Raw genomic sequence first — 13,432 nt, 5'->3', positions numbered from 1 at the left:
ACCGAGCAGCCCCCTGGCTCGGCACTGCCCTAGCAACCGCCCGGCTCACGGAGACAGACCAGAAACAAGCCCGCACGCAGCACGTGCTGAGAGAATGCCCAGGAGGGGACATGGCGGAGACCGGGTGACAGGTCTGAGGAGGGTGCAGGGGGAGCTGCTGAGGCTGTCCGGCGGAAACAGTCCAGGCAGAGGCTGGCGCACGTGTGGTGACAGGAAGGACCAGGCGGCCTGTGGCCGGGCAGGGTGCCAGCGGAGGGGACTAGGTCCTTGAAGGCCACTGTAAAAACTGCCTTTTACTCTGAGCAAGACTGGACGGTTCTGAGCAGAGGATGGCAAGCACCTCCATCACATTTGAAAAGGACTGCTGCTCCTGAGAGCAGACCAAAGGGGCAAAGAAGGACTAAGTTTAGGACCCAGAAGAGGCGGGGGTAGGGGCCGTGGGGACGGGCGGGAGGTGGAGGGCTCTGTATGTGCGCTGCAGGCGAAGATGGTCACCCTGTGGGAAGGGGTCACCCTGGGAGGGGGTCCACCATAACGCCAAGGCTTTGCACCTGGGCGGGCAGGCAGGTGAGCACAGACAGCTCTGAAGGTCCCTCTGTAAAGAGGAGCAGAGACCTAGCAGGACCCGGGCTCCAGAGGGAGGAGGCACTGGGGCCCCGGGGAGGGAGGTGGCACCAGCACTCACTCTTCTCTGCACAAGTCTGGTCCTCCACTGACACAAGCAGGAATCTGAGCTGAGAGGCGAGGGGAGAGGTGCTGGAGGTCAGAGACAGGAGGAGGGCCCTGCTGAGGGGGACGGCTGGGCTGTGGGAGGCACCTGACACCCTCCGTGTGCAGCAGTCCATGGGATGTACGCCGGGCTGGGGTTTTTGCCAGGTGAGAGGAGGCAGGTGAGGCTGTGCCAAGAGTGATGGCCAGGGGGTCACTGACAGCCTGGCAGCTGGGAGGGGAGGTGCGGACCCGGAGACAGAGAGGGGGCGTCAGTGCCAGCGGGAGAGGGGCCGCACAGGTGGGGTCGGGTGGGGGCAGCCCACACAGAGTGACCTGACTGGGGGCCTGTGGCTCCAGGCGCCTCAGATGGCCACATGTGATGGCTCTGTGACGGGGGGTTTCTGCAGACCCGTTTCTCACTCCTGTGGCGCCAGAGCTCTTGTTGGGTGGCTATGGCCTCCTCTCCCGCTGGCTCCGGGGGAACGAGAGGTTCTCAAGGGGTCTGTGACTGGAGGCTCTGCCTGGATCAGCCGGGAGACTCCCCGGAGCAGGGACGCTTCGGGCCGCATCGCGCTCACCTGCACCTTCCGCTCGCTCACTTGCTCCTGCAGAAGCAGCTCCACGTTCTTGAGAATCCCCTCCGCCTGGGCCCCCCGCTCTTCTGCAGCTCTCAGCGGGTTCTCGTGAGCTTCCTGCACGAGGGGAGGTTTGAGACCAACGCTGACATCTGAGGAAGAATCACCTCTGGCTTGCGTACTTTAGAGTGGAAGCTAGCCGGCTGGGCGGGTAAACCCGTCCGGAGCAGAACCGTCAGCAGTGCCTCCCGAGCCCAGAACCGCATTCCTCTGCGGTTCGAGGCGCCAGCAGACTGCTTTGTCCTAGGGTTTTCATCCTGTGTGACTCCAGAGTGAGCTTCCCCAAACAAGTCAGTCTTCCCAAAGGATTTGACTCACTTTCTTTGTTCCGTCAGTACCTCTCTGTTTAACTGTCTCTGCAGCTTAATGTTTTCACATAGTGAGAAAGGTTCTCAGAACCTGAGCTTACAAACGTCAGATTTCACCCACATTTCCAGTCTCCTCTACTCTAGTCCCTTCCTGAGGAAGGGCCCCCCAACCCTCCAGGAACTTCCAGGACTGCTGGTGTCCCCAGCCCTTCACTCGGCTTCCCCAGGCCCCAGCTCACTGATGCCTCTGGGGAGTGCTCTGAGGTGGGCTCCACTGCCCTCAGAATTTTACAGAACCTAGAGCACAGAGGTGAGGTGACTGCGGTGGCAAAGCCAGGACCCCACCCTGCCGTGTGCACTCTGAGCCCCTGTCTGGCTGCATCTAAAGGCGTCTAGGGCAGCGCCTGGCACAGTGCTGTCACTTCGCTTGATCTCGGGTCTCCCCCGGCCCCCCACCCTTACTACCTTAAACCCACCGCAGGGTCCTTGCACTCGTCTGCACTCTCGGGCCACCCAGGCCTGGCCTGGAAGCAGGTTGTGGCCCTAACGTTAACATTTAGCCAGGTGGCCGACTGCAGACATGGTGAGGCCGGAGACAGCGCCTCAACCCCTGCCCACCCCCCCCACCCCCAGTTCACGGTGAAAACTGGGTCCTCAGGGAGCAGGGGCGCTGTTGGGCACCTTCCCCTTGGCTCCTGGGCAGCTTCTGGCTGAGGCCAGGGCTCCAGCCTCCCCCTCCCCACCGCTCTCAGGCCCACGTCCCCCTCACCTGCTGCGCCTCCAGTCGCCTCCCCCCGGGCCGCAGAGCTGCGTGCTGCTCCCTGTCCAGCAGCTGCTGCAGCTCCACCACGTGTCCCCAAGGCACCAGCTGCTGAGAGTGCGCCCGGGCCCGGCGCAGCCTCAGCATGGCTCCGTGCAGCTGCCCAGGGAGAAGGCGCAGCGGCTCAGGGGTGGCCACTGAGCGCTCCCCCTACAGCCCCCCAAGACGGGACGGCAGGGAAGGCCCCCTCACTCCCGCGTCCCTGCATCTCCCGCAGAGCCCCTTCGTCTGAACTCTCACGGGCAAACTGCTCAGCTGGCACATCTGGAGCCAGGAAAACACGTCGGACTCTGCCCTTCTCCCTGTTGGGTACTTCACTGGGGTCTAACTCCTCTCACACTGGGACCCACACCAGCCACAGGTGCAGCCTTCCTCTTGGGAGTTTGTGCTCCTGAGACTTTGCTGCAGCTGGGGTCCTGGAGGCAGTGACACAGAGCGGCAGGAGCTTGGGAGCAGGCACCGGCTCCCTGTGGCCAGAAGCTGTAACCAGCCGCACAGAGCCTGGCCACTTCCACTTACTGAGCACCCGGGGGGCCAGGTCTAAACACCACGTGCAGCACATGGACTCCGGAGGCTCCATCCAGAACACACAGAACTGCCCTCAATGTTCTGCCACTGCATGTCTCTGAGGGGCCGCCCCAGGCCAGGGGTCCTCCAGGACGGGCCCCCAGAGATGCACCTGCACACGCCATGTCCAGCAGGGCAGCTACCCTCCTCTCTGGGATGAGAAAACTGGGGAGGGCAGTTCTAAAACACACCTCCACCAAACGTGGCTTCCTCCTATCAAACTTTGGATGGTCACCTGATAGTCACTCTGGCCGGAGCCCAGCCCACAGGTGCTCATGGCACTGAGTGCTGTGTCAGCCCCGACCCGTCCCAAAAGTGCTCCTTTCTTTGCACATGCTGCCCAGGCCCCACTACCTTCTACAGCCACCTCTGCTCTGAGGCCGGACCCTGACCACACACTCCTCTGGGGGAGGCCGCTGTCTGCCCGGCGTGAGGCCTGAACCCACCCAACTCAGTGCCACTCAAGCCCCCTCTTTGTGGACGGACATGTGGAGAGAGGCTGCGCTCGCACTGGGGAGCCTGCTCCACCGTCACTTTAGAGGGCAGAACATCCCGAAAGGGCAGTGGGGCCACCACCACCAGGAAGCCAGGGCCTCCAGTTTCGGTGCTGGGCGTGGCAGCTGGTCTCAGACGGCAGCTCCTCCCGTCCCTTGGGAGGTAGGCCTGGGCCTGCCCTGACTCCAGGGGCCCCTCGCTGCCCTGGAAGCTCCTTACTTCCCTTCTCCATATTTTCCTCCATGTGTTTTTGGGGGTCCTCTTCCAGATCACCCAGAGAGGAGGAAGCTGACGGCACAGTGGACTGACCGCCTACATCCGGCACTGCCCGCCTGTGACGGGCCGTGCGTCAAGCACGGACACCTCTGGCAGCAGGGGGATCTCGCTCCTCAGCCCCAAAGGGCTCAAACTACTCAAGGCAATTTCTCAAGGTCCCTTTCATACTCAAAGCAGAGAAGGGAGCCCCCCAGACACAGAGGCACCTGGGGAAAGGCCTGCTCGCCCTAGCAGGAGGGCGGAGCCCACAGAGCCCAGCCCTGGGCTCCACACCCACGCTGACCCCTCCACAGCCTGGGGCCATCTGGGAAGTGACCTCTCTCGCCAGGCGACCACGACCAAGTCCAGTGGTTGGACCAGGGGCCAGTCGGGGAGCCACGCAGGTTCGAGACCCTCTCCCTGGGCCCTTTCGCTGCTGCAGCGCCCTGGCCCTCCCAGCCCAGCCCACGTCTGAGTCTGCACTGTCACCTTCCTTCTCCCCTCCTGCTCAAGCACCCGACTCCCCACCCTCTTCTGTCCCTGCACCTCACGCTGTCAGCACCCTCTGTCCCTCCTCGGCCTGCCCTGCTTGCGTCTGTCCCAGACTGCAAGCTCCCAACCTCCCTGTCTCTGCGCCTCCTGAACCTGGTGAGCGCTGGACAAATGGGGCAGGAGACAGGGCGGGACACCCGCTGGGTGTGCTGCTTGGGGCCTGGGGGGGGCCTGGACCTCAGAGGCAACTCGCCTTGTCCCCCAGCTCCCCCATCCGTAGAGGGCACCCCCAGAGGCCAGCCATGACCTCCTTCCCTCAGGAGTAAACCAGGCACAGCTGTCCGTCTGGCTCAGCCGAGGTCAGCCCGACCCTGGGCTAGGCCTGACTCAGCCCTGGACTGCTGCCCAGCCAGCCCCACAAGGCCCCTGGCTCCCAAGTCCCGGCCAGGCTACGTCCAAGGCCAGCTGACCCTCGCGGGCTGGGACCCCCACACACACCCACCTGGTCCCGGCTTGCTTCAAGGGCCTCTCTCAGCTGTGACTGCACCCGTCTCAGGCGCTGGCATTCCCGAGTCATGTGTTCAAGTTCAAGACCAAGTTTTTGGATTTGGTCACCCTGTTTTTAAAAAATCAGTTTCACAGGTCTCAGAATTATCTTAGCAATGTGATACAAAAGCAAAAATGACAAAATTTAAGCCACCCGTGATCGCAGCAGCCCAAGGGCGTTGTGCTGTCTCGGGTGGCCCTTCCTCTGCGCACACACTTCCGCTGAGTCACGGTGAGCTGCGCTTGCCCTGTTACTTTATTTATTCGTTTTTAGTATTTAACAAGCACTTTACTGTGGAAGTAACTTCCTCGATCAAGGACCACAATGCAGATGCACTTTACCATCCAGTGAACACCTCGGAAACGTCCACGGCCCAGTGGTAAACGTAAGCCTCCAGTCTGAATGAAGTCTAAACCGCCCAGGTCGGGGCCTGAGCGCACAGCAGGAGAACATTCAGAGGACGCTCACAGTTGGTATCATCCTGCTCTTTCTGTGGAAGACCCACAGCAATTTCTTTGGTCGTAATTGGACTTAACAGTATCCAGTTCTAATGAACAAGGTAAATCGGAGATCTCTAAATTTTACGATCCCAGAATTAACGGCTCCAAGTCAGTACCAGCCACATCCGTCACCAGTGCCTCAAGTGCTTCTTTCTAATGAACTGCCCGTTACATTTCCACAGTTCTGAAAAGGCCAACAGACCGTGAAACAGGCACTTCCTTAGGCTCCTGCTTGAAACCAACAGCTTCAGCAAACCGTTGGCCTTGATTCAGGGCCAGTTCCCTGTGACGCTCAAGTGTGAAACATTGTTCGAAAACATGGTTTTTAAAACGGCTGCACGGAAACTGGCTGCCTCGCTCAGTGCCACTGACAGTGAAGCTGCCTCCAATGGTCGTGCTGTTGTAAACCCCACAGCCACGAAGGTGCTCCCGCCAGGCCTTCCCACCAAGCTCGGCGAAGTCCCTGATGCTCTTGGTGTATGTTCTGCCAGACTGCCCCCCGGGGAGGTTGCACCAACTTACTCTCCTGTCACCAGGATTTAATTCCTTTCTGCTCCTTTTTCTAGATGCCAGGCTTGCAAAAGCTGCTGAAGGCCTCGTATCTTCGGGGCTTGCTTGGTGGGTCCCTCGCTTTACCTCCAAGCACTCAGGTCTGTTTCCAAACTGCTTCAGACCAGCCTGCCCACGCCTCTGCCCCGCCAGCCACGCACCTGCAGCCCCTCCCGGTGCGCTGCCTCTTCCAGTCTCTGCGTCAACAGCTGAATGGTGACGTGATTCTTCTTGTTTTGGGCCTGGTGGGTAGAGGCCTCCTCTCCCAGCTGCAGGACCCTCAGGTTGAGCTGGGACAGTTCATCCTTGCATCTCTGACTCTAGAGCAGAAAGGGTGAGAACACGGGTGAAAAGTCGTTTTTTTTTCTATCCAGCAGCTGACTTCAGATCATCCCAGGGCTTCTCAGCCAGTGGTTCTTGCTTCTGTGGGGACACCTGGCAACGTCTCCAGATATTTTTGGCGGTCACAGCCGAGTGGGCTGGGGGGCTGCTCCTGGCAACTAGTGGGTGAGGCACTCGGGGTCCTCAGAGTGCGGGGCCCCGGACCATCCCAGGAGAAGCGGACACCGTCAACACCCAGCCCCCGCTCTGGAGGACTGGCGTGGTTCTCGTTTCTCCCTGTTGTTTCTAACGTTATTTTAAGCAATTTGAAGGGAAAACCCCTAGTTAAACCTGAGGCATGTGGACTTCTTCAGAATCTCCTGATTAATGTCATGACACACACGCTTCGCACCTCAGCCCCAGGGGTCCCGGGGTGGGGGCGCTGCGAAATCACCTACTTTGCTGAAACTCTGGTGGTGCCCGTGGGGTCATGGCCCTGCGGGCTGACGCCAGCGCCCGTCATTTCCAGCCGTGTGTCGTTCACACGTCACAGAAACCACGCCGTCCCGCCTTGGCTCCCTCCCCAGGGAAGCACCCGCCTCCTTCCTTCTATAGACTGGCCCCTCCCTTTGCCCCCCCCACCGCGCCCTGAGAACCCCAGGACCAGGTCGGGGGTGGGAGGTGCTCCCACCACAGCGGAGCGCCTGGCGGTGTTAGTGCCAGGTCACCGTGAAGACCAGAGCTGGTGTCCAGTATCGACCCCAGCCCTCCGTCCTTGGAGTCTGATTTCCTTAACAGCAAGAAATGGGATCTTCCTTTCACTCCTGGGATGAACACGTGTTATTTTCTTCTAATCCCTCACAGTCCAAGCCTCTGCTTGGAAAAGTCAGGCCCCCAGGCCCAGGCGGCTGGCACAGAGGGCGCGTCACAGAGGGTGTCCGGCGAGCAGCCTGCCACACAGCCTGCGACCCGGGGCCCCCTCCCCCGGCTCCGGCCCACTCTGTTCTTTCAGAAAAAGGTGGTGCGTGTTCTTTTGCTGAGTTGGAGATTACTGCAGACTAATGGAGAAGGGAGGGTGGCATCAGCCTCGTGCCAGGCGTCGGGGCCCGACCTGTGTGCTGAGCTCCTCCGCCTCGGAGCAGGCCTTCTCCTTGTCTCTCCGTAAAACCTCGATTTCCTTCCTGTTGAAGAGGCAAGGTCAGCAGTATCACTGAGCAGCCAGTTTTTTCTCCCCAGTCTTCACTCGCTGTCACCGTGGTGGCTTGGATTTGTACCCTGCTCCTGGACCTGCAGCCACGGCTCTGTCACTGGCCTGGGCTACGGCTGTGTGCGGCTGGTCCAGTCGGGTCCCAGGCCTCAGACCCAGGGGAAGGCTGCCAGAGTGTGAGAACCGACACTCTCCCCGACACCCTAAGCCCCACACGGTATTGACGCCCAGCTGCGTAAGTGAAGACCACCCCAGCCTCACACCTGCTGCTGTCTGCTGTCAAAGGGGCCCCCGCAGCAAACTGAGGGGAAAACGGTTTCTGCAGGGAAAGAACCCTTCAGAACGGCTGTGATGTGACAGCGACCACCAGTTCACCAGGTTCAGCACTTTAACCATCACCCAGTTTTATCAAATCAGCACTGCGTCCTCAGCATTTTAGAGCTGAGTTCACCTTGAACTTTATTTAAAAAAAAAAAAAAAAAAAAGACCAAACCAACCATCCTTGGCTGGGGCTCTGAGAATGCAGGCAGAAATCCACCCACGGGCATTCCGCGCCTCCCCCACCACCCACACAAGCCTCTCCTGCCTCAGCGCTCAGGCCCGCACCCCTCCCCACCCGACTCTGACTCACTGAAATCCACACCCCCGGAATGCACCCCAGAGAAAAGGTCAGCTGAAACCATTGTCAGGACAAGAACACACAGGCCCCCTTGCCGGGCAGGCTGCCCCACCCCGACGCCCACACACGACGGGGCGGGGGGCTTCCGCAGGGGAGAAGTGCCTGCGCCTGGCGGGCCGGCCAGGCTGCAGCCCACAGGCTCCCGACCTCCTGCTTCTGAGACCAGGGGCTCGGGCGGGAAGGTGGCTGCCAACACCTGCGAGGAGGTCCAAGCCCTTGCCTACCGGCCACGGCCGCTTGGAGGGCAGCATGCAGGACACCCGTGAACAAGTCCCCTCCCGACAAACAGCCTTCGGAGCCTGCTCCACAATGAGCAGGCGCAGCCGGCCTGGGCGGGGCGCTGAGCAGGCCTCACCTCTGTGCCCCTTCTGTCCTTTCTGCAGCTTCCAGCTCTTGCTGGACCCTTCCCCGCTCCTCCTTCAAAAACGCGTTTTCTTCAGAAAGCTTATCCAACTCGATTCTGCAGGAGAAACGTAAACAAGACAGGACAGTGGGCACTCCACCCAGGGCTGGTCCCCACGCAGTCGCAGCCCCTCCCGACGAGGGCCCAGGGCACCCTTTCCTTTCCTTTCCTTTCCTTTCCTGTATCCTGGGCCAACCTGTGACGGTTTGCACCTCCCAACAACAAGGCCTTCCTAGCTTCTATAGTGGTCACACAGTCCACAGCTCGCTGAAGCATTCGGCGCTTGGCTCTGTGTCACAGCTGGCCTGCTCCTGCATCTCACACCCTCGGCTGGGACGTGAGTGCGCCCACAGCGGGCCCAACGTGAGACACTGGGCAGAGTCCTCAGGTCGCTGCGAGACGGGTCGCCCCCCCAGGGACCCTAGCGCAGAGCTAAGGCGTGCACGAGTCGGAGTGCCGGCCGCCAGGGGTAGAGCACCCCCACCCTGCACCCAGGGGTCAGCGCAGGAGGAGCCTGGGAAGATGCCCAGGTCAGGCGACGAGGGAGACCTGAGGCCTCGTGGAACCTGCAGCAGGAGAAGCAATTCAGCGGCAGCCGTGGGACTAGGTCTGCCTGGAGCCCTCGCTCCCGATGGGTGCTCTGAGTCTCCAGGGACGGTAACCCCACCACCGTGGGACAGACGAAGTCTCGGGGCAGCTCAGAACCCACGCCTGCCGCCCAGGGAACCCACCCCGTCTTGCAGACATCTCTGCCCCACGAGGTCTCTACTTGGCATTAGCTTCTAATGTTTTCAATTTAAAAGGAGCCACACGATCTCATGTTTAGGTTCTGTATTATTCTTACAATACCAAGCATAAGTATCTCCTTCATAAGCATATGTGCAACTTTGGTTTTTTTTCTCACGAGGGACTAAAGAGAAAAATGAAGACACAGAAGTCAATGGCATTTTAAAAGCAGCGAAGGGCTTCAAACTGGGGAGTGACACAAATGAAGTCTGTGTTTTGAGCTGTTATTCCAGCTCCAGGATGGAAAACAAACTGTCTCAAGGCAGGTGTGTGTGGGTGTGGGTGGCGGAGGTTCTGCCTCCAGTTTCCTGGACCTCAGGTAAGCTGGCAGAACCCCACCCCCTCCCCCTACACTTATCAAACCACCAGAGCCTGTGTGAAGCTGATCATACAGTGTGTGTCCTCACAGAAGGTAGTGGAGACCTCCCAGGGCCCCCAAACAGAACAAAATCTGGAAGCTGAAACCAAAGCCAGGAACATTAAGCAACACAAAGATGGGGTCACCCTGAGGCCAACACCTGTGTCAACGCTGCCACCAACAGTGTGGAGAAACCACACTGTGGCCACCTGTGTGGGGCCAGTTCCCTGGGAGAGGTTAATGTGGTCCCAGATTAATAGGCACCCAACTCTTGGTAAAAGCAAAACACATCCTTTCTGCGGGGAGCAAACTCTCCTACAGCTCCCAGGATTCCCAGAGACCAACATCATGCAAACATGAGCTCACAATCAAAGATCACCACAACATACGTGGAAAAGGACCACCTATGGGAATCAGAAGAGGCCAGAACAATAGGATTAGACCCTGCAGGAACCTCAGATATTGGAATTCAGACACAAACTAAAGATAAATATTATGAAATGTCTACTTAAATGAAAGATGGAAATAAAAGATGAACGAGCAACAAGAAGCAATCAAAAATGATCAGAAAGAACCAAAAAGAACTTCTGTGGGGGAAAAAAAGTCAATGTAAATATAAAAACACTGGTAGATTAGACACCGCTGAAGAAACAATTACTGAGCTGGAACACAGATGTGCAAAAGCACCTAGAATGTGATGCAGACAGGAAAGATGCAGACACGAAAGAGGGGTTAAGAAGTAGAGGAGAAGTGAAAAGCCCTGAGGTCACCATCTAACTGGAGAGGACAGTGAGGGCAGAGGCAGCATGTCCTGAATAGTGGCCGAGAGGTCTTCACAGGACACAAACCTATACACGCAGAAGGCACAGCGTTTTCTACGCAGGGTAAGAAAAAAGAAAACCGCCCTGGGCCCTGTGACCCGGCATTTCCAGTCTTCAGTACAGCAGCACCCAGAATGAGACAGGGGCTCCCCAAAGCCCCCCGGGGTTGCTGCTGTCCTGACTTGTAACAGTGACCTCTGGGGACTGGCTCTGGGTGCTGGGGACACAGATGTGTCCCACCTGTCCACAGTTCTTCCAACTGCACATGTGTGTATTTTCTTGTGTCCGTAACACTTTAATAGAAAGTTAAAAAAAAAGAAAGAAATACACACCTAAACCCCCCAAAGACAAGCCACAGAAGAATGAGAACTTAAAAGCAGCCGAGGACAGGACACAGGTCTCCTACTGCAGGTGCAGAATCACGGTGCCCCAGCCCAGGACCCACGAACGCGCTGTGACGCCGCAGAGCAGGTGGAGCCAAGGCCACGGCATACTGGCCCTCAGGCAGGGAGAGCACCCTGCACGGCCCGGTGGCCACGGTGGACATGAGAGGAAGAGGCAGGAGAGTCAGGGTCAGTGATGGGGCCTGAGGAGGACTGACCAGTCCCTGCTGGCTTTAAAGGAGGCAGGGCCAGATTGGGCTGTCGGCACCTGCAGACCAGACCCTCCTCCAGAAGCTCCGGCAGGCAGGCTCTGCGACACTGAGCCTGAGCTCCAGGCCCCACGCAGCAAAATCATCAACGGTGAGGTTTCAAGCCGCTGACTTGGTGGCACTTCATTCCAGCAGTGCTGGGAAACTGGTGTGCACTCACAGAGCAGACGGCCCCGGTCAAAGGGCAGAGGGCAGCCCGTCAACTGCTAACCTAGCCCTGCGCTCCTCAGGAGACCGTCCTTCGGAAACAGGGGAGAACCTGAGACAGTTTCACATCAGCAAAACCTGAGGGCATTTGCTCCAAGAGCGTTTCACTGAAGGACCTTGAAAGGCGACCATCAGAGGAAAGATGGTCCCATCAGAAGGCACCAACCCCGGCGTCCAAGACCAGGCCCACCCAGCAGAACGCCTGGTGGAGGTTCTTAAGAAAGTCCGTGTCCAACCCCCCAAAACACAAGCCACCAAAACTGCCCCCGAGGAAACAGGCCATCCGAGCCAGCCTGTGACCAGTAAAGGGGCTGACTTGCAGCAACAGGCCCGGGCTGCTGGCTTCCCGGGGGAACCCCTCCGACACCTGCAGAGAGAGGCCATCCTCCTCCAGCTCCTTCAAAACCTGAGCAAGGGGACACCTGCTAATTTGTTCTCTGATACCAGAGCCAAAGACACCACAGGACCAGTATTTCTTACCAAAGTGATGCTAAACCCGCAACAAGATGCCAACAAAAATGATCACTGAGCAGGTGCAGAGCCTGGGATGATGAGAAAGTTCTGGAAGTGGACAGTGGCGATGGCTGCACAACACTGTGAAGCCACCGCCTTATATATACACTAAAAAATGGTTACAATGATCAGTTTTATGGCAAAAAAGTCAATGTTCAATGACCAAAAAAATTCATTAAAAAAAGACTGATTCATTTTCTAGATTAAAGGACATTAAAGCGAGATGACAACTGAAGGCACAGCACGTTTGCCACAGCCACGACGGCAAAGGCACGTCCACACGGTCGCCTATGCTCTTGCCCACCCCCCTGCTTCACCTGTGCTCTGCCCAGCCCCCGGCCCCTTCATGGGAGGGAAATCCAGGAGGCAGGACACATGATCAAGGTCCCACATGGTCAGGGACACCACGCCAGAAGCAGGGACATAACACAATGCCTAGATGGTGGTAAACAGTCCAGGCCCCTCGGGAGCAGTGAGGCAGTCTGGGGATGGAGCCCAGGGGCCTCCAGCTATGCTAACATTTTCTACCTTGAGCTGGGAGGTGCGTGGACATTTATTCCTTTTGGTTTATCGTAAATCCCACGTAGCCTTTTGTTTTAAGTGAAGCAACTTGGCCCGGTCACCCAGCCAACAGGAGCTGGTGCCTGAGCAGGGCCCACCCATGTCTGCTGTGAGCCAGTGTCACCTGCCTGGACAAGTGACACAACGCCTCATGGAGCCTTTGTCTCCACAGGAAGCGGGGACCTCACAGGCATGTGGGGTGGGAGTTAATGGGGCCAAAGGACACGGTGCACAGAGCATGAACCGTGTCACACACCTGAGCCCGGCCGTGACCTCTCCCAGGCCACACTCCGTGAGCTGGCAAAGCCTTCCAGAATTCCGGCCTCCTGAGACAGAGCGTGTGCCAGGCTGAGCCCCCGGGCCGGGGAGGGGGGCCTAGCTGCACAGACCAACATCTCTGGGCCACCTCCCCACCCTGAGTCGGCCCTGACAGTGTCACCTGTTCACTACCAGCCGAGTCTGCCGTGGGAGGTAAAAACAGTTTGTTCAAATTCTATAAAGTCAGGTGCTTCAGGGCCTATGCTCTAGTTAACATGAATTTTTAAAGTAAAGAAAAAGTCCTGTAAAATAGCCTGTTCCTACGGGCTCACCTATCTGCACCGACAGAACCGCTGGCTAACAGGTAACGTGACTCTTAGCAGTTTCCCAAGTCCGATTTCAAAGTCTGGCTCTTAAGAAACCCTGACGTGGCACCCGAGAGGACGGGGTCCCCGGACCTGAGTCGCCGAAGCGCGTCCTGCAGCCGGTCCCTGTCCTGCGTCAGCCGCTGCTCCAGCTCTGCCCTCCTCTGCAGCCCGGCCCGCAGGCCGCGGATGACCGCCTGCGAGTCCGCATGCAGCCTGGCCAGCTCGGCCTTCTGGCCCTGCAGCACGCTGCGCTCCAGCTGGAAGGTCTGCTCCAGTTCCTGTCTCTGCTCCGCAAAGCCCCTTCTCATCACCTCCACTTCCCTTTCGTAGGCGCTCACCTGAGGAGAGTATGAGGACCTCAGCCGGGGGCCCTAGAAGGGATCTGCCTTCCAGCACCAGGCTGCCAGCAGGGGTCTGAG

At 58.6% G+C, this 13,432-nt stretch overlaps 1 protein-coding gene and 1 non-coding gene across 8 annotated transcripts in view; both read right to left on the bottom strand.

Moving 5' to 3' along the window:
* Positions 1-13,432, bottom strand: part of NINL (ninein like) — a 73,995-nt gene that overhangs the window by 1,378 nt on the left and 59,185 nt on the right. For 2 of the 7 annotated variants that reach the window (XM_032461683.1, XM_032461682.1), the window contains 8 exons: positions 13,104-13,351; positions 8,442-8,546; positions 7,312-7,381; positions 6,041-6,199; positions 4,786-4,899; positions 2,424-2,573; positions 1,290-1,403; positions 65-896 (listed from right to left, as the gene is read on the bottom strand). In XM_032461683.1, coding sequence (XP_032317574.1) covers positions 510-896; positions 1,290-1,403; positions 2,424-2,573; positions 4,786-4,899; positions 6,041-6,199; positions 7,312-7,381; positions 8,442-8,546; positions 13,104-13,351 — 1,347 coding nt within the window. In that variant the 3' untranslated portion in view covers positions 65-509. Of the gene's footprint in view, positions 1-64; positions 897-1,289; positions 1,404-2,423; positions 2,574-4,785; positions 4,900-5,852; positions 6,200-7,311; positions 7,382-8,441; positions 8,547-13,103; positions 13,352-13,432 lie in introns of those variants that run through there. The other 5 variants (XM_032461685.1, XM_032461686.1, XM_032461684.1 and 2 more) reach the window with 5 other exon arrangements.
* Positions 5,472-5,609, bottom strand: LOC116658076. Its single transcript, XR_004313277.1, has one exon. It is a non-coding gene; the product is annotated as a small nucleolar RNA SNORA2/SNORA34 family (small nucleolar RNA).

Source organism: Camelus ferus, chromosome 19, assembly GCF_009834535.1.
Source record: "Camelus ferus isolate YT-003-E chromosome 19, BCGSAC_Cfer_1.0, whole genome shotgun sequence".
Taxonomy (NCBI): domain Eukaryota; kingdom Metazoa; phylum Chordata; class Mammalia; order Artiodactyla; family Camelidae; genus Camelus; species Camelus ferus.
The sequence above is the reverse complement of the archived record's forward strand: the minus strand, read 5'-3'. Positions and strand labels throughout refer to the sequence as shown.